Raw genomic sequence first — 25,076 nt, forward strand, 5'->3', positions numbered from 1 at the left:
ATATAGAGTAGTGGCAGGATACACACCCAAGCATCCACTTACACCATCTCTCCCCAAAACCACAATTCCTCAATACCTCAGAGAGGAACTGTCAATCTACCCAGTCGTAAGCCTTTTCAAGATCAAACTTGCAAACAAAGCCCCTTTGCCTAGATATCTTCATCTCCTCCACACAATCATTCGCAATTAGGAACTGATATGTTTTTTATCTTCCTGGGATAAATGCCCCTTGATTTTGCCTAATGATGGATGGGAGGACTTCTTTAATCCTTAGAGAGAGCACCTTAACCAGAATTTTACAGATACTTGTCACCAAACTGATAGACCTAAAGTTTTTTAAATGATTGGCATCAATCTTCTTAGGAATTAGAGCCAAGAATGTAGTATTGACTCTAGGACGTACAAAGCCATTGTCTACAAATTCCTAAAAGACATCACATAAATCCTCTTTTAGCACCTCCCAACAATCTTGGCAAAAAGACATTGTAAAAGCATCTGGGCCAGAAGCCTTAGATCTATCTATTAGAAAGACAACATGCTTGATCTCTTCTTCCTCAAAATCCATTCTAACCACCTTGCCTTATCATCCTCCACCCTAGGCCAATCTATCCCTTCCACACTTGCTTTCTCATTCAAAGGCCTCCTGAATATTGATTTGAAGTGGTCCACAAATTTCCTGGTTGGTAATCACCTCCCCATCCACCTCTAGTTTTGTCACAAAGTTCTTCCTCCTCCCATTGGCCAGGTCATGAAAGAACCTGGTATTCCCATCCCCTTCCTTAATCCACTTATGCTTAGATATTTGCCTCCAATTAATTTCCTCTCTCAGAAGTACCTCTTTCAGTTGTCTCTTCAACCCTTTGGCATCCTCAAACATGATATTTTGAGATTCCTTCAGATCCAATTCTTCTATTTGATTGATCACGCTCATTTTTTTGTTCCTCAAGTCTCCCAAAATAATACCTATTCCACTCTTTTATTATAGATCTTAACCTCTTTAATTTCTTAAGAAATCTGACTCCCTTCCAGTTTATCCCTATTAGCTCCTCCCCCACCACTCCTTCACTTTATTCACAAATTCCAGATGGGTTAGCCACATATTTTCAAATTTGAAAGGTTTAGGTCCAGTAGCAAAGGACTCTGAACCTAACTTGATAGGACAATGATCAGAGGTGACCCTGCGCATAGCTCTAGCAACCAAATTTCCCCACAAACTTTCCCAAGCTAAGTTAAAAAGAAATCGATCCAGTTTTTGAATACGGGGTTTTCCTAGAGGTTGGACCAAGTGAATTTGGCTTGCAAAAGTGTGGTTTCCTTCAACTCACCAAGAAAACATGTAGCAGCTTGCTTGCTTTCTTTCTATCTTTTCAAGTTCAATTTTCTATTTAATCTTAGGTGATTTCTACTGTAAAAATCAGTAGAACAGATTTGGTAGGCCTGTTCTCCACATTACATAGATCCAGAATCCTTATCCAACTCTTAAAGGAATCATCAAGTCGAGTTTCCATAATCTGGGTCTATCAGGGCTAAAAGGTGCCTTCTAAGATCATGGGCTTCTGCTATTGTTTAATTAGGATTAGGTAATTTAAAATGAACAAGGGCTGAACTGATGCCACTTTTTCAAGATCTCAGATTAGCACCCATGCTCAAATACACTTCCTTGAAGATTGAAAGAAACTCTCAATTGGTAATTAGATAGATGCACGAAGGTGGAGAGGTAATTGGACAATTTATCACTTTTAAAGAGAGGCTAGATTATTTTTTCGATCAATAAACGTAAACTTCATTGATTGGATATGAATTATAAAGATTATAAGTACAATAGGAGAAAAAACAGTTTATCTCCAATACCAAAAAGCTTTACAATTGAGCCCAAAACATTTGATCTCTCCAACCCCTTGTTTTGCCAAAGAATCAGCCACGCTGTTAGTCATCCCTTGCACCAATGGAATTCTAGCATCCATACCCCAGGCTATCCATTTAATCTTCTTTACTGTGTTTTTGCACATCCATAAATCATTTCTTTATTTTGTAGCCATTGGATCATCAATTGTAAATCTCCTTATACAATCAACTTGGGCACATCTAACTCCTCTGCTCTGCCTACCCTTCAAAAACCGCCATTACTTGAGCCCTCAAGGAATCACCAATGCCAACTGGACCTGAAAAAGTTCAGCCAATTCAGTTGTAGATTCCCTTGCTAGGGCAGGGTTTACAGGGGAGAATTGTATTGAGGCCATCCAATTAGGGCTAGCCTTTGTTTCTTTGGAACCTTTTTAGGGTGTGTGTCTGGTTGTTAAGATAGCAATGGGTATGTGAGTTGTTCTTGTGCTTTTCTCTTTATTGCTATGAAGATTCTCTGTTGCTATCAATTTATAGCTATTACAGCTCCATTGAAAGGAGAAACTTTGTATTAGAAGGTATACAGGTTGGGGAGTAGAGAGTGATACTCTGTAATTGGGATTCATTTTCATTTCTCTACATTCTTATGCCTACAAGTAATAATATTTTTGTTACAAAAATACTAAATTCCCATGATGATCTAGTTCCCATGTGTCCAATATCAGGTTATCTTAAGTTATTCAACAAGGACTGAAGAGAAGTATTTCACTTGTACGAAAGACCCTTTCTTTTCTTTTTTCTCTTTCCATTTTATTTAAACGTTTATTTTGTGGAAATAAGCTGGAAATGAACCAGATAATTCAATATAATAAAACAAAACTAAACAATAGTACAACATAGATCTGCCTCAGCTTAAATTGGATTTACCAGAAAATGCAAAAAAAATGCAATTAAATAAAAAGAAATTGACAATTAGAACAGACGCTGTTATATAAGGAATGCAAAAGCATTACAAGAGAAAAAATATATATTATATATCAAATGGACATGGTAAAGTGATGTCACTTTTCAGGTGGAAGAATCTTCTTTTCATTGTTGAACTCTTGGATCCAATCGTCATCCTCATTGTCTAGGTCATACTCAATAAACTCTCCAAGCTCAGCCCGAGCTGCAAATTATAAGCAAAATCTTAATAATCCAATAAAAGATAAATTATGTAGAAGATACTGTCACAGTTTCTAAAGATTCAAAGAACAAAGTTAACAAACCTCCCTTTCCACAAGGGGCGCAGTGGGCAAAAGAGATGTAAGTGGAAAATTGGCCATTGAAGGGGACTTCAAGATGATAATTAGTTGGCTGGTTAATAATGAAGCATAGAGTTACATAAATGAAATCAAGCAGTTCAACTGGCTCAAAAGGAATGTGCCACTGCAAATACATTGGGTGAAGAGATATTTACATGGAATGGTTGACGGATTAGTCAAATTGGCAGTGGATTGGGAACAAATTTTCTGAGCACAACCTTAAGAGATTCGTAAGAAGCATTGCGGCAGCGACGTGGGGGGAGGGGGGGTGTTAACCATGCTCTCTGACCTTTGACTGTATAATTTGTAAATAATTTACAATGAAGAAATCTGTTATTGATCAAAAGAAAAAAAAAAAAACAAACAAACCTCCCCTTCCACGCAAATAAGATGTTGGCTGAGTGAAGGTGCGGGAATAATCTCGTTCATAAGTATCCACAACAACAAACTGTGGGATCGGTATTTCAGGGGCACTTTTCTTGTTAGAAGTTTGTTGTACCTGTAAGATAGAAATATAATCAGTCAAATTCTGGCTAGATACAAACAAGGTTTAAAGTATCGATATTATACTCCTGATATGAGAAGTATTGTATCCCTATCCATGGCCATAGATATGAGATATGCCACAACTGGATACATATCTCACAAGTTCTGTGTATCGGCATGATATGTCTCCTTATTGAACCGTATCGGTGGATATGATCTGATGTGCACCGATACAAAAATGCATTGGTGCTTAGTCCGATGAAATTATGTATTAACCGCTTTTGGATTACTTTTTAACTTTAATAAAAATTGAAAATTATAATTATGAAAATCAAAACAGAATTATAATTATAAAAACTGAAATAGTTAATTTAAGATTTAATTTCCCCAAAATTTAATAAGAACTGAAATTTATAAAATTAATTTATTTTGTCTACCTTACATGATTTATGTATTTCATTTTACATATAAATTATATGTTAAATATAACATATAATTGTATGATGTGCATCTTCATGTTAGTATTGTTGTTTGCAATGTTTCTCTTCATATAAGCTATTAAAGTGTGCATCTTCATGTGTTTATACCTTATTCACAGATAATTCAGCTTTAGATTTAGTGTTATTAATGTATTTATGTGATTTGGATGCATTTCTTAGCCTATCCAAGGGTTTCGATATCTTTCATCTGTATCCATGTCTTTCCAAAGTGTATCCGTATTTGCATTTGTATATGAGCTATCCAATTCGATACTCAATACTGATACTTCGATCCTTGGATACAAATAAAACTTTAATTTTTTAAGATAAATAAACAAGAAGATTTTGTTACTAAAAAGAGTAAATACAACTAACACAGGTACCAAGGAGTCACCCTGGCAAACAGCATAAAGAACAAAAAAAGATAGACTCACTAATCCATGGAAGACATGATACACAATGCAAGAAAAGAAATCCTAATCAGCCATTTAAAGTGCGCCAAAAGTCAGTCCCAAAATCTTCTTTCTTGAGGCCTTCAAATTCTGGAAGAACCAGCACCCAATAACAATCTTTGAACTGATTTCCACCCCAACTTTCCATGCTTTTCATCTTCCCCTCAAAGATTCTTTTGCTTCTCTCCTTCAATACCTCCCAGCAGACAGCAAAGGGAATACAGCTCCAAATAACTTTATCTTTAGGATTTCCATGAACTCTCGGCCAACAACCAAAAATTTCAACAGAGTCCCTTGGCACCCATCAAGACACCTTGGAGAGCTTGAAAAACACAGAACACATCTCTTTGGGAACTGATAGCCTCTTTTCTTCAGCATAGATGCCCATTGAAATCAGCCATGCAAAAGCTTCCACTCTTGGGGGAACTGGTTTCCCCCAAACACCTCTAATTTGTTCAGCCTCCAGCTGATTCCTTATCAAAGCATTATACATAGATTTTTTTTTGAAGAGTGAAGAAGAAATTATTAAAAAAGGAAGGTGGAAGGTTTGATTGTGAATCTTCCATCTTTACATTCTTTCCACCATTTAACATCTGAAACCAAAGTGTCACAATCTGACACAGGCCTAGCCTAACCTACGCTTGGTGGCCTTCGTTGAGTGGCACTATCATAAATATCTCCAGTATGATTTTTCGGAAAAGTGATGTTTCCTACTAGTAGACCTACAAAAGCTTAACGTACTCTTTGAGGGGTGGTCAACCTCCTTGGGTACCTAACCTTGGCACTCCATAAACCAACATCCCTTGTGGGGCGGCCTTGGTTAATGGCTAGCATGGCTACCAAGGTTCCTCATGGGCACACACGCTCATGGGGACAGTTCATGGACCGGCACTATGCGATGCACATTAAGGGGAGGCTTTCCATGCGGGTCAAGCCCAAGCATGTCCCTACACCTCACCAGCCCCATGCCCAAGCTAATCAAGCTACCCCATTGTCCATAGCACAGGGTGTGCTCACAACCCAGCGGTTGCCTTACATCAACGGCACACAGTTGCCTCACATCATGGCATTCCCCCTTTAGCACGGAAGAGGTGCCTCCCATGGACCGGAAAGAGCCACAAAGAGCCTCGGCCATGCACCGCAAGGTCATGATCCAATGCCACTAACCTTGGTGGAGCCTTCATCGGGCCAACACATGGCCCTTTCAACACTAGGCTTGTCCTAGCCGCACATGGCCTGGATGCTACACGGGTTTCTTCTGTTGCAAACCTACCCTGTGACAAAAGGGTCAATTTCCATTACCTATAGCTTATCCAGCAGCTCCACAGACTCTTCCATCTCCCAATCAAACAAAGATCTCCTAAAGGTAGGGCAAAGCTCACACAGCTTTCTAATTCCAATCCAATCATCCTCTAAAAATATTACACTAGACCCATTCCCCACCCTCCAAGAGAAAGAAGGAAGCATCAATGAACTTCATAATCCTCTTCCACACACTTACCCCATAAGATGACCTCACCTCCCTCACATCCCACCCAAAATTCACCACCCTATACTTACATACCACCACATCCTCCATAGAGCCTCTGTCTCCCTCCCAAACCTCCATACCCACTTCCCCATCAAAGCTTTATTAAGGACTCCCACCTTTCTCACTCCCAATCCCCCATCTTTTTAGGTCTACACACAAAGTCCCACTTAACCAAACAAAATTTCTTCTTTTCCACCCTAACATTACATAGAAAACCTGTTTGAATCAACAAAACAACATTCATACTAAATGTATGAAGAAGCAGGGGCTCTTTTTAAATTAACAATGGTTTTTTTGAAGATAAATAAAAAATAAATTTTATTAAAGAAAGAAGAACAAGGTAAAGAAAAGGTGATGAGAAATGACCCATTCCCAAAGGAACAGAGAAAAACCAAACCAAAAACTATTGCACATCAAATCCCATCCACCAATCCTGAAATGCGAAAGGAAAAAAGGACCCACCCAACCCTATACAACCAAACATAAAAATCAATCACACAATAACTTTACTTCAAAGCCCTAAAAACTCAAGGCTTGCCATCCCACCCATCCAACACAATGAAACCACCTGCTTGCAGTTCTAATCCCCTCTAATCCTTCTAAGCTCACAGCATAATAGCCCCATCATCTTGAAAAGAAATCTCATTACTTTTTTTTTATCAATAACTGCAGAATTTTCATTAATATAAAAGTTAAAGATAGATACAGAAAGTACATAATACAACATAAAGTCAATGAGAGACAAAAACTCTTGTATCTCCCCTACAAAGTTCCTGTCTTACAGCTTTGCCCAGAAAAGTGTTCCCCTCTCCACCCCTTACTTGGCTAATACATCTGCTATAGAATTAGCACAGACTCACTGAATCTTCACTTCCATGTCTTTTGTTGTCCATTTAAACTTCTTTTTCAGATTACTGTATATTCACATCCACAGGTTATCACATTGTAGCCAGATCACTACCAGTTTAGAGTCCCCCTCTACAATTAATCTCCTAATGATCAACAATCTTGCTCTCTGTATTCCTTCCTTCAAGACCAACAATTCTGCTCTAAGAGAGTCTCCTTCCCCAATTGGTCCTGAGCATAGAGCAATAAAACGGCCACTCTCGTCTCTAAAACACTACCTATACCTGATGATCCAGGGTCTCCCATACTACTTCCATCAAAGTTAAGCTTAAAGAAGCCTCTGTCTAGTTGAGACCAATATGGAATAGTTATTATCCTACTAGATTGAGATCCTTTAATTCAAAGTCCTTTTTGCTTTCTTTGTCTTTTTAACAGGACCCAATCCAAATAAACCCCCTTCAGTCTTGTGAACACTTTTGAAACCTGAACCATTCATTGAATCATCTAAACTGCAGACAAGACCTTCAATGAAATTCGTATCTCCTTAGGCTCAAAAACTATTCTTTCTTACTCCCAAACCGCATTTTTCTCAAACACCTGATCTGCCTTCTCCAGCCTTTTTCCCTTTCTAGAAGTGTCCCCGGACAAGACCCGTCTCTCTTGGACTTCCTCATTTCTTAAATCGGTCATCCACTTCTCAACATCTGCCTATGAATCCTTTTTACTCTTTAACTGCAGACAAGCTCTTTCTTCCATTTATCTAAGTCCTTCTGCCAATTTCCTCTCCCCCCAAGAAAAACAAACCCAATATTTTACTTACCTCCATTTCTTTATTGACCACAGTCTCTAGGTCAGCACTTTTTCAACTCCATGGGTTTCATTGATCATAACGTCCTCTTCACTTGAGTCCAATTTTGATTTTTTTTTACCAGAACAGAAAATTTATTTATTAAAATACTAATTAACAGTTACAGTGCAAGGATAATCCATCATATATGTGACCCCCCAAAATAAAGTGGGTGTATTAACCCCTGCTTTGCTAGCACATCAGCCAGCCCATTGTGTAGAATTAAAAGCAGAGCCAAGACATTCTCCAGCTCCAAGACTCTGACTCCCCTCCTAAGACCCAAATTCCAGTCAAGCTCAGAACCCCTCCTAGAGGAGGACAAGAAGGTGGATACAGGCTTATTCTTAAGGTTGGATATGGAGAATAAAGACCCAAATTGTTCTTTCAAAGGCAAACTCCTCACCCAGACATGTTCCCAAAACTTTACCAAATTACCAGAGCACAGATTATACCTGAAAAAAGGTAGGAAAGAAGGATAGCATGTATGGATTTTCAAGGAGATGCAGTAGTAGCTCTAGCCAATACTCCCTCATCCCAGCCATCAGTTGCTAGCCCATGGATGTTAATAATCACCTTTGCCCAGAGTTTATCCTTATCCACCAGAAGTCTCCACGGCCACTTCCTATACTTCCTTTGAATGTTCCTAATTCCTAACCCACCTCCAGACCTACTTCTACTTACAATCTCCTAACATGTGGTCCTTCCTTTCCTCTTGTGATTCCCACAAAAAATCTCCCATTGGCTTTTTTAGGTTATTGGTTCCCACAAAAAATCTCCCATTGGCTTTTCTAGGATACTACTAACCTTTGCTGGAATTTTGAACACTAAAAGGAAAAAGATAGGCAAGTTGGACAGAATTGATTTAGTTAATGTCATTCTGCCACCCAAAGAAAGATTACTCCTCGTCCAAGAAGCTAGTCTCTTTGTGAATCCATCCACCACAAGGTTCCAAAAACTTGCATTCCTCGGGTTATCTCCCAAAGGTAACCCCAAGTAATTCATTAGCCATTGTGAAATTTCACATCCCAAGATAGCTGCACACTCTGATACCACCCTTTCCTCCATATTAATCCCCACTTCACAACTCCTATTGAAATTTATTTTCATCTTTGACAACTGCACCACTATTATTTTGAAGACAAATAAAAGTTATATTAAAACAGAAAACACCCGGATGAACAGCAAAAACCCCCAACAACTGCTTAAGACATCCAAATATGCCAAACCATCCCAACAAATCCAAACCCATACAAAGCAAAAAGAAACAACATAAGAACAACGAGACTCAAATCCAAAACCCATACAAAAACCAAAGCAAAATAAAACCACCCTCACCCTAGACCCAAAGTGGGAAACCAAACCCCCAAAAGACTCCAAATCAACAGTCAACTTAATCATTTTGATTGTCATCTTCCTATTGTCTTCTGACTGCACTTTGGTGTTTCCTTACCTTCTTGTTAGGTGCAATGCCAAAAATACCTCCTTTTATCCTTGCAAAATCCTTTGAGACTGGTATCTGCTGTTGGCTTCTCTTGATCTTCTGACCTTTGAGCCTTCTAACTGTATTTAAAGTTCCAACAGCTTCTTCCATCTTCTCCTCAGATTTTTTACCCTATCTGGAACAACCACCCCCCTCCAAATCCTCTTGCTTCTCTTTGATGTTATCCTCCCCACCTCCGTTAGGCTTTTCCATCCCCTGAATTATGAAATTACTTGAGTTGTAATTAACCATTGTATCATCTTTATTATTGTTCTCCCCATTCCCTTCCTCCACAGACCTGAAAGCTTCTTTCACGAACTCCTCCCCTCCTAAGAAAAATAGACCCAGATTTCTGATAACTTCCACTTCCCCATTCACTACTTTTTCAATGTCACAAGTTACCTCCACCTTATGTGTCTCATCTATCATTATGTTGTCCTCACTTTCCTCCCTCAAGACCTCCCCTCCCTAAGTCCACTTTCAGTCCCCTTTCTCTGTTTTCTTCTAAAGGAAAAGTTCTGTATCTTTTCCTCTTATACATTCTGACCCCAACCCCGCTCTTGTTTCCTGCCCCCTCACTTCCCCCTCCCTCATTCTCTGCTCCTTTCTCCGCTCCCTTCTCGTCCACTAAACCATTATCCCCTTTCCATCCTATGCTCTTTCCCACCTCCGCCTCCTCTCTTGTTTCCTCTGCCCCCACAAGCCCAATCATCTCAGCTCCTTGACTGTTCTCCCCCTCTTCCCTGATTGCAACTCCATCTCCTTCCCTCACATCCCTTGCCACCTCTCCACTTTCTCCTTCTTCCATAGCCGCTCTTTGCTTTTCCATATCTCTAACTTTAATTTCTTCTGTAGAATCTTCCTTACCGTCAGTGCCTTCCTGTAAAACTTTGTGCTCTTCTCCTTTATTCTGTTGATGGATTTTGTCTTCAGAACCCTCATGAACTTCTTCCTTCTCTTCTTCACATATCTTTTCTTCCTTATCGATTTTCTCTGTAATCAATAAATTCTTCTTCCTAGGGAAGAATTTTGCTTTTCTCTAGATGAGTCCTTCTACATTGCTAATAGCCTCTTCTGTGACCTCCTTCTCTATCGACCCCTCTTCATCCGCTGCATTACCTACTCAATCATCTAATTTTTCAAAACCTTCTGTCGTCCTTTGCATCGCACTCAAGCTACCTGATTTAGTAATTTTAAAACCCTTTTCTTTACTCCAACAATAACATTTTAAAACTTGAGCATCCCCTCCAAAATCACTAGGCCTATTCTTCAGCCCAAAACTAATGGACTCAAAATTCTTGGGCCCACCATTGAAGACCTGTCCTAAATTTGAATATATCCTTCCTGAGTTGTCTACTTCAATTTTCCCCATGTGCTCCCCATTGCCATCATGTGTTGGGCAATCATCATCAGGCCTTGCCAAGTGTACATGTCCCTCTTTCTACCGAGATGCATGTCCCCTTTCTATTCCATTTTCTCCAGCCTCCCCTTGCTCATTCTCAACACTAATAAGGTCAGTAGAAGTTCAGGACTGTTATCAGTCTTGAACCCTAATGGATTTCAGGTTCGAAAATAAGAAGAAAGGTAAAGAGAAAAGAGGAGGAAGAGGGAGGAGAAGCAGTAGAACACAATAGTTGAAAAGGAGGAGCAGAAGCTTGATGTTCTGGCGCCGCCACTTTAATTAATATTTATAGGTTATGCTCATTACATGGAAAGGACAGATCTGCCCTTAGTCTTTACATAACAAAATAGAGCAAAAAGACTGAAATGAATAATAACTGAAACAACTAAATGACCAATAGCTAACCCTAGGAAGACTAGAACACCTTCTACCCTACGAACACAGTGGGACCATAGCTGTGGGGCCCACATCGGTGTTCTTTACACTCCCCCTCAAGTTGGGAATAAATGTTTATCATTCCCAACTTGGATAGATCCGCCTCTAGCTTCTTCCGTGGTACAGCTTTGGTGAGGATATCTGCCAGCAGAATGTTGGAGGTGATGTATGGGAGACACACTTCTTGTGATGAGACCCTCTCTCGTACAAAGTGTCGATCAACTTCAATATGTTTAGTTCTGTCATGCTGCACCGGGTTGTGTGCTATATTAATAGCCGCTTGAATATCACAATACAGCATCAGGGGCTTCTCATACTCAATACCCAAGTCCTCAAGTAGTGATCTCAGCCAAAGAATTTCAGCCACTCCGTTAGCCATTGACCTGTACTCAGTTTCAGCACTAGATCGGGAGACAACACTCTGTTTCTTACTCCTCCAAGAGACCAAGTTACCTCCCACAAGGGAACAATATCCAGAGGTAGACCTTCTGTCATCAGCACTCCCTACCCAATCGGCATCCGTATAGACTTCCACCTTCTTGTGGTCATTGTTCTTGAACAGTATACCTCTACCCGGGCATCTCTTCAAGTATGCTAGTATTCTTTCTGCTGGTAGAAGGTGTGTGGTTCTAAGAGAATGCATGTACTGACTGACAACACTAACTGCATAACTGATATCTGGCCGAGTGAGGCATAGATATAGGAGCTTTCTCACTAACTGCTGGAACATAACTTTGTCTTCAAGCAGCTCCCCACTCTCGGCACTAATCATGTGGTTCTAATCAATGGGTGTATCTGCAGGTTTGACACCCAGCTTTCCAATTTCAGCCAACAGATCTAGAACATAATTCCTCTGAAAGACAAAGATCCCCTGTTTAGATCTAACAACCTCAATACCCAAAAAATACCGTCGTGTACCCAGATCTTTCACCTCAAACTTTTGATGGAGCTGTTTGAGGGACTCAATCTCATGGCTGTCATTTCCTGTCACCACAATATCATCAACATATACTGCAAGTAGTGTCAGTGAGGACTCCACCCTCTTGATGAACAGTGTATGATCTGACTGGGCCTGTACATAATCGAACTTCCCAAGGGCTAGTCTGAATCTGTCGAACCAAGCTCTAGGTGACTGCTTCAAACCATACAATGCCTTATTGAACCGGCAGACCTTCTTACCTGCCTCTGTATCATAGAATCCAGGAGGCAACTACATGTAAACCTCTTCCTACAAGTCCCCATTCAGGAAGCCATTTTTAACATCCATTTGGTACAAAGGCCAAGTGTAGCTTGCTACAAGAGATAATAGAACCCGAATGGTGGTCATCTTGGCTACCGGGGCAAATGTCTACAAGTAATCTATACCATAAGTCTTAGTGAACCCTTTGGAAACTAGTCGAGCTTTGTACCTCTCAATGGAACCATCCGCATTGTGCTTCACAATAAATACCCATCTGCATCCAACTGGTTTCTTTCCTTTGGGCAAGTCAACTAGCTCCCAGGTATTACTTTTCAACAGGGCATCCATTTCAACTTGCATTGCACCTCTCCACTCCGGGACTGATAGGGCTTCTTGCATTGTTCTTGGAATAGGGACATTAGCAACGGAAGTGAGATAGGACCTGTAGGAGGGAGACAGGCGATCATAGGACAAAAACTGGGAGATGCGGTGGGATGTAGATGTGGTGCAATGTCGTTTTCCTTTACGGATGGCAATGGGAAGGTCAAGGTCATTTGCAAGGGGTGAGGTAGCAACAATGGAAGGAGTCTCTGTGGGCCCTAGGACTGTAATATCTGGACTTGGAGCCACAGAAGAGGTTGGAGCTGGCTAGGACTGCTAATGACCGGCCCCCTGACCACCCTCGCTACTACAGCCCTCATCACACACTGGAATAGGTAAGGGAACAGCCCCAAAAGTATTAACCCTACCCTCACTGCACTCCCCTTGAAGAAAAAGACCCAAATCTCCACACTCACTACTCTCCCCCTGAGGAGAGACCCGAGAATAGTAGGGTGTTTCCTCAAAGAAAGTGACATCCATGGATACAAACTTCTTCCCTGAGACAGGATCATAGCAGCAATAACCCTTTTGAGTTTGTGCATAACCAAGAAAGATGCATTTGGAGGCCTTGGGTTCGAACTTGGAGTGATGGGGACCGAGAAGCTGAACAAAACAGGTACAACCAAATGTTTTGAGGGGAACAGTAAACAACTCCTCATCTGGGTATAGAAGGGAAAAAGGAGATGACATATCAAGAACCCGGGAAGGAACCTGATTAATAAGATATACCACCATGAGGATAGCATCACCCCAGAAGCGAATAGGGACATTGGAGGTAAACATAATGCTTCTAGCCACCTCCAAGATGTGCCTATTCTTCCTTTCTGCAACCCCATTCTGCTAAGGTGTATGAGGGCAAGTGCTCTAGTGAATAACCCCATGAGTAAGAAGGTAAGATGCCAATGGCTTAGCAAAGTATTCCTTTGCATTATCAGATCTAAGAACTTTGATCTTGGCATCAAACTGGGTTAGGATCATTTGGTGAAAGTTTTGAGTTAGGGAGGGAACCTCATCTCGTGAACGCATAAGATAAACCCAAGAAAACCGGGTATGGTCATCAACAAATAACAGAAAATATCTGTACCCACCCATGGAAGGAACGTGATATGGCCCCCAAACATCCGTATGCACAAGATCAAAAGGACGATTGCTCCTTTTATTGCTCAACGAATAAGAGTGTCTACAATGTTTAGAAAACTCACAACTTTCACATTGCAACTGGGACAACTCAACAGACTCAAACAAATTAGGAAACAGACTCCTTAAGGACCGAAAAGACAAATGACCCAATCGGTTATGCCAAAGCATAACCGAACTCACACTCTGGGAAACAAGTGACTTCTTATCCCCTAACTCTTTCCGACGAGAACTCTCCCCGAGCAGATAGATCCCATTCGTCTCACGGCCAGTCCCGATCACCTTCTTCGTCTTCAGGTCCTGAAAAACACACCGGTCAGAGAAGGTTACTGAGCAGTTCATGTGTTTGGTAATACTACTGACTGAAAGAAGGTTAGTATCAAGTTTAGGGACATGTAAGACAGAAGACAAGGAGATGGTATCCGATAGCCTGGGGACAAGAGAGCCATCAGCAATAGATACTTTATCCCTACCAAAAGATAAATGATAAGTGATAAACAATGAAGGCAAGCTAATCATATGGTCGGATGCACATGAATCTATTACCCAACAGGGTTCAGTGGTACCTGGAGCTGAGGCATGGCAAGCTGAGGCTCGAGTACCTGAATGTGCGGAAGCAAATGTGGCGGGGGATAATGGTGACTGCGGTGGCTGAGCTGAGTTCCCAACTTCCCCTTCCAACTGTATAAGAGCAGCCCGAACTGCGGCTAAGGTCTCTAAGAATGTGCCTCTTATGCCAGACGAGGATGCTGAATTAGTATGCATTGCCACATCAACGTTACCCTTCTTGCTTCTTAACTTTGCCGGGACCAAATAAGGATGTAGCTTCCAACATGTTTCTTTTGTGTGTGTGGGTTTCTTATAATGCCCACATACCACATAACTGTTGTTCCCAATACTGCCTTCTGCCTGATTCTTAAACTCCATTTCGGTCAAGAACCAGAAGTCTCAAAATTAGGGTTACTACAGTCAAAAACAGCACTTGGACTACCAACCACAATCACAAAATCAGTATAGAACCAATCTGTACTCACAGTGGATGTACACGAAACAGGTATAAAACTGATCTGAAATCAGTAACCACACACAACAGCAACAGTCCGAACTGTTTTCACCCCCTTAGAAGAGTTCGAAACCCCAAAAGAAAACTGAAAAACAGTTTGAAGAACAATCTGAAATGCTGAAGCCGAATTGGGGTTTTAATCAGTCCTAAAAGTAAATTCTCAGCCGTACAATCCAGACAGTACCGTACGGATAAGGTTTGTAGTAGGGTTAATATGAAACCCTAAAACTGATCAATGTTGAGGAGAGAACTATTAGGGTTTGCCGTAGTATTAGATCACAAGGTGCAGTCTAGTACTAGGGTTTGCCGCAAGATTAAGACAAAACCCTAGAGAATAGAAAGATAAAACCCTAGAGTAGTTCGGCCGCCCTTGCTAGATAGGTCAACCCTATCTTCTCTAATAGTACTTCTATCAGAAAATGAAAAAAACTTACAATAGGATGTTGTTCGTTGCCTTCCAAGGTTACCCAAACCCTAGCCTTCTCTGATTCTTCCTGATCGCCAACTCGCTGCAACTGTGGCAATTCTTCAAACAGTTGCTAATCCTCTGGAGATCTCCAAGAACCAGTCAACGAACTCTACTTTCTCAGCTTCCAGCCTTAGATGGTTCTCATGTGGTCGGCTGGACTAGACTCACATGAAAAACCCTAGCTCTGATACCAAGTAGAAGTTCAGGACTGTTATCAGTCTTGAACCCTAATGGATTTCAGGTTCGAAAATAAGAAAGGTAAAGAGAAAAGAGGAGGAAGAGGGAGGAGAAGCAGTAGAACACAAGAGTTAAAAAGGAGGAGCAGAAGCTTGATGTTCTGCCGCCGCCACTTTAACTAATATTTAAAGGTTATGCTCATTACATGGAAAGGACAGATCTGCCCTTAGTCTTTACATAACAAAATAGAGCAAAAAGACAAATAAATAACAACTGAAACAACTAAATGACCAATAGCTAACCCTAGGAAGACTAGAACACCTTCTACCCAACGAACACAGTGGGACCGTAGCTGTGGGCCCCACATCATTGTTCTCTACATGGTCCTTTTTTTAAACATGGCCAGCAATTTATTTTGCCTCGAACACTTAAACTCCATTGCCCCTTCAGTCTAATTTCAAATTTCTCACCCTATTGAGTTTATCGCCTTCACAGAATAAGTTTGTATCGTCAACAAATTGTAGGTGGGTAAAAGACACTCTATCCCTTCCCACTCTCCATCCTCTCACCAGCTCTTAATACACCCATGAATCCACTTAAACCATTTGTCTCCAAAACCATAGTTTCTCATCACCTCCAACAAGAATTCCTAGTCCACCAAGTCATAGGCCTTCTCAAGATCAAGCTTATAGACTAACCCATTTCTTTTCATCTCCTCCACACACTCATTATCAATTAGAATTTGATTAATAATCTGCCTATACTTCACAAATGCTCCTTGATTTGGGTAAATAATGGAAGGAAGAGCAGATCTAACCCTTCGCGAAAGCACCTTCGTAATGATTTCATACAAACTATTGACTAAGTTGATCTAAACTCTCTTGGATGGTTTGAATCGAATTTTTTGGGGACCAGGGAAATGAAAGTGGAACTCAATTCTGGTTTTATAACCCCTCCGTCAAAAAACTCATCAAAGACCCTTAATATATCATTTTCCAAGATGTCCCAACAATCCTGGTAAAAAACCACCGTAAACCCATCTGGTCCAAGTGCTTTTGCTCCATCCGTAGAAAAGACTACCTCCTCTATTTCCTCCAAAATTAAAACTTATTTCTATCCAAACCTTGTGATCTCCCGATAGTCTTGGTCAATCTGTCCTAATCCTAACCTCTCATTCAAGGGTCTTCTAAAAATAGATTTGATATATTCCACAAAGAATTTAGTGTTTCCATTCCCTTCCTTTATCCATTTGTGCCTGGAATTTTGTCTCCAACTTATTTGTTCTTTGAACAATATATCCTATGATTGCTTCCTTAATACCCTTCTTTTGTGCTTGTCATTTTCTTTAAAAGTTCCTTGAATTTCTTCATCATCGAAAGCCTCAATTTGATTGATTATTTCTCGCTTACTCTCTTTTAATGTCCCAAAATATCTAATATTCCAATTTTTATCTTAACATTCAAATCCTTCATCTTTTGGTGAAACTTCATGCCTTCCCATTTAAACCTTGGATTACTTTCCATCCACCACTCCTTATCTTTTTTCATTGAACGATTTTTTTTTATAAATAACAAAGACTTTTATTAAAAGATAATAATAGAAAAGGTACAAAAGGAGGGGTAAAAATTCTTAACCCTCCCAAGAAAGCAATTCAGATTACAATGTTGCCCAGAAGAAATTAACTCTTCCCACCCCTTGTTTGGCCAATGAATCTGCCAAGGAGTTGGCACACCTCTTTATCCATTGAAGCTTGACTTCCATATTTTGGGTGAGATGTCTAACTTTCTTTTTTTCATTCAGAATCTTCCACAGACTAGAAGTATCCTTCATTAACCAATTTATAGCCAACTTAGAGTCACCTTCCACTATCGATTTTCTAATATTTAACTCTTGAGCTCTTTTTAACCCTTCTAAGACAGCCAATATTTCAGCTCTAAGAGAGTCCCCCCATCCAATAGAACCAGAATACTATGCAATAATTCGATCTTCATCATCCCTGAAGACTCCCCCTATACACGACAGACTTGGATTTCCTTCACTACTACCACCAAAGTTTAGTTTAGTGAAACCTATAACTGGAGAGGACCAAATTGGGTGGGATACATTCTTTCTTGGAGCTGACCAAGCCACTTCTTTCCACTTCCTGATGATGTCTCCTTCTGAATAATTTTATAAACTTTGCAAAGTTTTAACCCAATGGATCACCCTTATAGAAATCAGTTCAATGATTACACCCTTATTTCTTCCTTTGTCATGAAAGATTTGTTGATTCCTTTCCTCCCAGACTGTCCAACATACAGCTGCTCTTACACACCTCCATAGAAGTCTACCCCAGACTTCCAAAACTGGAAAAGGGATTCCAAAGACGGGAGGGGAATGAGCCAGTTCCTTGAAGAAAGAGGAACAAGAGAAGATACTCGAAGGAGACGGAGCCCAAATCCTACTATCCCTCCTAAGGGGGTCAATAACCACCCCCTCAAGGATATTTAGAAGGTCAGCAATGAGGTTCAGTTCCAGTTCTCTAAGGGCCCTTCTAAAACCCAAATTCCAATCAATGGTTGAATTAGAGGTGGTCAAAACAATGGAGACTGGCTCATTTTTAAACCGTGATAAAGAATACAAGGGAAAAGTTCTTTTAGCAGAGTGCTTCCCACCCAAACATGATCCCAAAATTTTGCGCAATTACCAGAGCACATATCATACCTGATTAGAGGAAGAAAAGAAAGAAGTATGTCATGAATTGATTTCCAAGGAGAAGCTCTCGTAGCCCTAGTTGAAACTCCAGAGACCCAGCCATCTGTCGCTTGCCCATGAATACTTAAGACAACTTGAGCCCATAATTTATCCCTTTCCAAAGTCAATCTCCAAAGCCATTTCCCCAACAAAGCTTCATTCTTTTTTTTGCAAATTGCCTAAACCAAGCCCACCATCACTTTTGGTTTTGGAAACTATATCCCACCTAACCCTATGATCCTTTTTCTCCTCTCTTGGTTCCCATAAGAAGTCTCTCATCAACTTTTCCAAAATTCCACATATTCCTTTGGGCATTTTAAACTTTTTTTTTCTTTGAACGTTGGGTGACAAAGCCACATATTCTCAAACCAAAAAGGAGATGGACCCCTTCCTCTTAGATCATCCTTGGACAAGGAAATTGGCCAATCATCAGAAGTTATTCTAGGCAAAGCCCTCATGACCAAATCTCCCCAATGATCCTCCCAATCCACTACAAACAAAAATCTATCTAATTTGCAACAAATCGGGTTAGTCTGAAGGTTAGACCATGTGAAATTATTATGCAAGAGAGGCAACTCCTTGAGCTCAAAGAAAATTTATAAACTCATTTAATTTCCTCATGCTAGTAGTAATTCTTTGCCTCTCCTTATTTGTTTCCCCGTCTTATTACATTGAAGTCCCCTCCAATACACCATGGTCCTTCCCACAATCCCTTTATGTCTTTCAATTCTTCCAACATATCATTCCTTTCCCTGTATCCATTGGGACCATAGATATTTGTCAAAACCTAGTTTCAAAAGAACAAAAAAAGTCCGCAGCAAGTTCCAGTTTCAAAAGTCTTTGCATAGAAAAAAGGAGGCTTATATGGTATTAGGCCTAATAAGCTCATCAAAGATCACAAAAGATGAGAGAAAAGGTGACTAGAAGATTTTTCTCAAAAAGATGATAAGAAGAGTTTTTGAGTGGGAGTTTTGGTTGGGAGTGGGCAATAGGGATGGGTTTCCGACGAGTGCCGATATTGGTTTGTAGGGTCTAGGTTTCGTCATAGTGTTTTTTTTATGAATGGGTTTTACCATAGTGTTGTAGTGAGGTTTTCTCTTTTTAGCTGGGTCAAAAGTATTATTCTATGTTTGGGGTGGTTTTCTTTCTTGGGGATTGGGGCTTCTTTGCTTGGTTCTCTAGGTTTTGCTTCCTCTCTGGTGATTGCTTATCACCTTCCTTGTAATTAATTGTTTTTTTATTTAATATTTTTTTTATATTATCTTTAAAAAAAAACATTCAAACCCATCAACCACTTGTCGGAATTTGATTGAGACTATGAATTTCCTTACCAGTTCTTCCATCCCTTGCACCACATCATACTTCTAAGGGTCACTAGTCCTCCCGAAGCTCCCCAAGACAGACATAGCCCAACTTATTCCCCCGGCCATCCAAACACTCCTAGCCCACCTACCATCAAAAGCCAATAGTTTAGATTCTTGAATAAGAACTATGTTTGTGTTCTCTTTCCTAAGCAACTCCTTTATTAGAGTTCTCTTCCACATGAACACACACTCCCTAGCCCTCGGACATTCCAACTAACAACATTCATTTCTAACCTATTCCTTTTACCCCTACCTCAATACCTATTTACTTGCTCCTTCTTCTTCTACCCTTCCTTTCACTATAGTCCCAATCACATTCCACATACAACATTAGTCTTTCAACCTCACTCAACTCTTTCTTCTTCATTTTCCCATCACATTCCTTCCTTCTTTTGTAGGAAGACTTTCAAATCATTTGGATCTTTTAATTTACCCCCATGACTTCCCACAAAATCACCAACTGAATTTTCTGTACTCTTTTCACTAAAGTCCACATCACATTCCACATCCAACCTTGGTCTTTCAACCTCACTCTGTGAAGAGTCTCACTGATGTACCATATTAATATAGTCCCTTGTTGTATTGTATCTCTTATTTTATTGTTATTTTCTCTTTAGCCCTGCAAGAGCTTTTCTGTAAATATTCTCATTTCTTTAATCTATATATTGAGGCTCTTGGGATTGGGTCGAACTATTCAGTTCTTCACCCCAGAATTCTGTCTTCTCCTCTCTGGTACGAACTGCTTGTTTGACATGGTATCAGAGCACACTGCTCTGTAATCAGTATTTGCTTCACGCTCACTCTCTGACATCTCAAAGGTTGCTGATTTCTGGGTGCTTTGTCTGAAGATAGGGCTGTTCTGATCAACCCTAATTCTTGCTCTCTGTTCTGTGATTTCAGCAAGAGGTCTTCCTAGAACTCTCTTGGAAAGCTTCTGTTTGGAAAGAAACTTGATTGGTTGTGTCACCCTGGTCTGTTCTACTAACTCAGAAACTTTCTTTGAGATTGGACAAGTTTTGGAGGAGTTCTGATCTTCTCTCTAGGGCAGCAGAAGTTTTCCTCCTCCTTCCTTTGACTGGTGTATTCCCAGGTATTCTCCAAGCTTTGAACATTAAATCCTTGGCTGCTATTGCTTCAGATTGAGGGGTTTCAACAGACCTACTACATTCCTCTTCAAGCTGTCATCTGAATTGTATTGGTAGCCAATTTGTACTGCACAAAGTTATTCCCTATCTGGAAAACTCCCCACATCAGGTTGGTGAATCTCTCTATCTTCTCAATTGACTGTCATTTATTTAGAACCCTAGTTTTCTTTGTGCTGCCCTAGGGTATCTTTACCCTTCGGTTACTTGGTAGGCATTTGTATTCAGTATGGAGGGTATTTAATCCTCTCCTCGGTTCAACAGACCTGGAACACTCAGGTTGGACTGTCAACACAGCACACAATCTGGTTGGTGTTGTTCCGGACAGTTTCTTGGAGGATTTTGATTCCTCTACAGAGTGACATATCTGTATTGAAGATATTCAGTCATATTTCTCTTTTTGGAAGATATTGATTCGGGGACATACTGTTTTTATTTTTATTTTTTTTATTTTTTGATCAATAACACTTTCATTAATTCATCAATAGAAGATTTACAAAAGGAAGACAAGCACGCTTATCTTCCAAGAGCAACAAGGAATCTCAAGAAAAGGAAAAAAGAAAGAGAAAAGAAAGAAAACACACTAAAGTTACAGCTAGGCCCATAAAAGTGAATCCCTTTCTGCCCCTTGTTTAGCTAAACCGTCAGCTAGGGAATTAGCCGATCTTTTAACCCAACGTATCTTAACCTCCATCTCCCGCACCAGCCACTTGAATTTCCTCCTCTCATTATTGTACTTCCATAAGCCATTGTGATCTTTAAGCAGCCACCCTATCACCACCTCTGAATCCCCTTCAATTAAGAGTTTCCTGATGTTCAACTCCTTTGCTTTTTGGACTCCTTCCATAACTGCAAAGATCTCAGCTCTAAGAGAGTCACCCACTCCAATTGGGCCTGAGAGCATGGCAGAAATGACCCCATTTTCATCCCTAAAAACTCCCCCAATCCCCAATTGTCTCGGATTTCCCCTGCTACACCCATCAAGGTTTAATTTCACGAATCCACTAAGTGGAAGGGTCCAAGCCACACTCATTACTGACTTAGTTTGTGTGCAACTTGCAATTTTACCTTACTTCCTCAACATGTCATCCACAGTGTAATCTGTGAAAAGCTCCAAAGATTTCAGCCACTGTATCGCCCTAATATGAATGATAGCCCTCAGATCTGCTGCTCCTCTCTGAGCTTCTGAGAATATCCTGGAATTTCTTTCTTCCCAAAGTGTCCAACATACTACAGCCCTTAGTCCTCTCCACATTGTCCTTCCCCTTTTTATCCGCCACCTAAAAAAAGAAGGGGAAAAAAGGCCTTGCAAGTCTGATGGGGGGTTCCAACAACAACCAAATAGGGACAAAGCCCATTCCCAAATTGACCTCGCAAAATGGCAAGACACCAGTAGGTGAAAACCAGTCTCCCCATCCGCTTTACAAAGAACACACCACTGAGGTGACAAACAAGTATTGGGTATCTTCTTTTGGGGTAAAGCACCAGTGTTGATTCTTTCCAGATAGTCTTCCCAACAAAAACTACCAACCCTAGGAGGTATTGCTCTGCACCAAACCTCATTAACAGGAAAAGGAGGGGAGGTAGGACTGGTGGAATGACTTAAGACTTTGAAGAAAGAAGCACAAGTAAAAATGTCATTGGGAGAAGGTGTCCAAATTCTAGAGTCTGCCCTAGTGGGGTCTAAGACAACGTTATCAAGAAATGCAATAAGGCTCAAAATAATGTCAAAATAATGTCAAAAGGAGGGGGCATACTGTTTTTATTGCACATGAGAGTAAGAAATCTGGTGGGAAGGATCCCTCTAAAACTCAAATGTTATGAGTGTAAGGAGTTTGGACATATAAATCACATTGCAAGAAGAAGAATGTCTGCACCTATTGCAAACAGCATGGTTATATCATTCCAAACTGCCCAATTTGTCCATCCAAGGGCACTATGAAGAAGAATCATCCATGGACTTATTAGGTGTCCCAAGGAACAAATGACCGATGCCTCTACTGCCAAGGGAGAATCCTCTACTTTCATGAATAAGGAAGAGATACAACAACTTGTATCCTCTACTATCTCATCTGCCTTTTCTGCTATTGGTCTATTTGGTGAGTTCTCTAGTTATTGTTCTTCTCCCTCTCAAGTTATTCTAGTACTACAAATCATATGACTGGAGCCTACCCTAAACCACCAAACAGACCTTCTAAGGCCAACCATAAACATATTGTCATTGCTAATGGTGAGAAACTTGACATTATTGGGAGTGATGATTTGTGTCTCAAACTCCTTGTCCCTTACCAAAACTTTCCTTGTTCCTAAACTTACTGCTAACCATATTTCAGTTGGTCAACTAGTTGATGAAGGTCAGATTCTATCTTTTCCTCCGGTGGTTGTTTGATTTAGGACTGGTGCACTAGGAAGGTGAAAGGGAAGGGGCGTAGGCAGGGCCACTTGTTTGCATTGGAACTTGAGAGATCACAATCAGCACCATCATCTACTTATTTTAATCCTTCTACATCGAGTCTTGTTTTGGGTCAAAGAAACTATGTCTGGGATTTGTGGCATAAGCGTTTGGGGTCACCCAAACTATGAAATACTTAAATATTTGTTTAAGTCTAGTTTTATTAGAACTAAAATTCCTTATATGAAATCCTTTGATACATCTTGTGTTTCTTGTTGTTTAAGAGTCGTATTTTTCCATTCACTCACAAAGTTGAACATCCCACTTCACCCTTTGAAATTATACATAGTGATGTTTGGACTTCATCTATTGTTTCTCGATTGGGATACAAGTATTTTGTACTCTTCATTGATGACTATACTAGGTACACTTGGATCTACTTTCTTAAACACAAGTAAGAAGTTTTCCTAACCTTTCGGTTGTTTCATACCATGGTTTGAGTGCAGTTTCAAGAAAGTGTGCAAATATTACGCTCCGACTCAGAGGAGAATACAATGACAGAGAATTTCTGGTTTATTTGAAAAATCATGGCATACAAGTCTAACGGTGTTGTCCAAACACTCCTCAACAAAATGGTGTGGAAGAATGAAAGAATGGCCACATTCTCAATGTTGTGAGGACTCTTCTACAAGAGTCACATGTGCCCCCCACCTTCTAGGTGAGGTCGCTAGTACGGTTGTGCATTTCATTAATTGTATCCCTTCATCAGTTCTTGATAACATATCTCCTTACCAAAAGATGTTTCAGTCCCCCCAAATCTTTCCCATCTTCATGTTTTTGTATGTCTATGCTTTGTACATCTTCCCCCTCGTGAACATTCAAAGCTTTCAACTCAATCTGTCATGTATGCTTTTGTGGGATATAGTCCTAACCACAAGGAATTTCTTTCTCATGGATGCAGAGGTTCAAGCTTTGCACGAGAACGACACTTGGGACCTAGTTCCAGCACCTTCAAATGGCTCTGTTATTGGGAGAAAATGGGTCAACTCCATCAAGTTGAAATCTGATGGGTCTTTAATCAGATATAAAGCTCGGCTCGTGGCTCAAGCTATATGCAGGAGTATGGCATCAATTATGAGGAGACATTTGCCCTAGTGGCCAAGATCACTATAGTCGTGTTCTCTTAGCCCTCTCTACTGCACACTCTTGGACTATCTTTCAACTAGATGTGAAAAATGTTTTTCTACATGGACACCAAAAAGATACTGTATATATGAAACCTCTACCCAGGTACTATAGTTATCACTCCCTCACCTGTTGGTTGAAGAAATCTCTCTATGGGCTAAAGCAAGCTCCTCGAGCTTGGTTTGAAAAAATCAGAGATGTTGTTGTGCAAGCCAGGTATAACCAGAGTGCTTTTGATTACTCTCTCTTTGTGTAGAAAAGACCCCAAGGTCTTATGATTTTCCTCCTATATGTGGATGACATGTTGACTGGAGATCATATTGAAGGAATTCAAGAGCTCAAGTCTCTTCTTCATAGTTCCTTTCACATTAAGGGTTTAGGCCCTCTTGACTATTTTTTGGGACTTAAAGTTCAAAGAAGTTCTCGGGGGTATTTCATTTGCCAACAAGCCCAACACAAGTATGCCTCTGATCTTGTCCAATTGGTCGGTCTTATCGACGATAAACGAGTAGACACTCCCTTGGAGTTGAATGTAAAATTGTCCAAGTCTGAAGGTCCCTTGCTTACTAATGCCTCCCTCTATCAGCAACTTGTGGGATCTCTCATATATCTCACCATGACTCATCCTAACATCTCACATAAAGTCCAAGTTGTCAATCAGTTTGTCTCTGCCCCTTGTCAACCCCATTTGACTATGTTACATCGGATCATTTGTTATGTTGGGGGCTCTTTATTCTTCTCTTCATCTT

At 40.4% G+C, this 25,076-nt stretch overlaps 1 protein-coding gene across 1 annotated transcript in view; it reads right to left on the reverse strand.

Moving 5' to 3' along the window:
• LOC148844458 (Enhancer of polycomb-like transcription factor protein) overlaps positions 1-25,076 on the reverse strand; it is an 80,981-nt gene that overhangs the window by 39,576 nt on the left and 16,329 nt on the right. The window contains exons 3-4 of the mRNA XM_088953979.1: positions 3,516-3,645; positions 2,908-3,010 (exon numbers count right to left, since the gene is read on the reverse strand). Of these exons, the coding sequence (XP_088810105.1) occupies positions 2,908-3,010; positions 3,516-3,645 (233 nt within the window). The remainder of the gene's footprint in view (positions 1-2,907; positions 3,011-3,515; positions 3,646-25,076) is intronic.

Source organism: Nelumbo lutea, chromosome 7 (assembly GCF_056320005.1).
Source record: "Nelumbo lutea isolate HS-2025 chromosome 7, American lotus-T2T, whole genome shotgun sequence".
In the NCBI taxonomy this organism is placed as follows: domain Eukaryota; kingdom Viridiplantae; phylum Streptophyta; class Magnoliopsida; order Proteales; family Nelumbonaceae; genus Nelumbo; species Nelumbo lutea.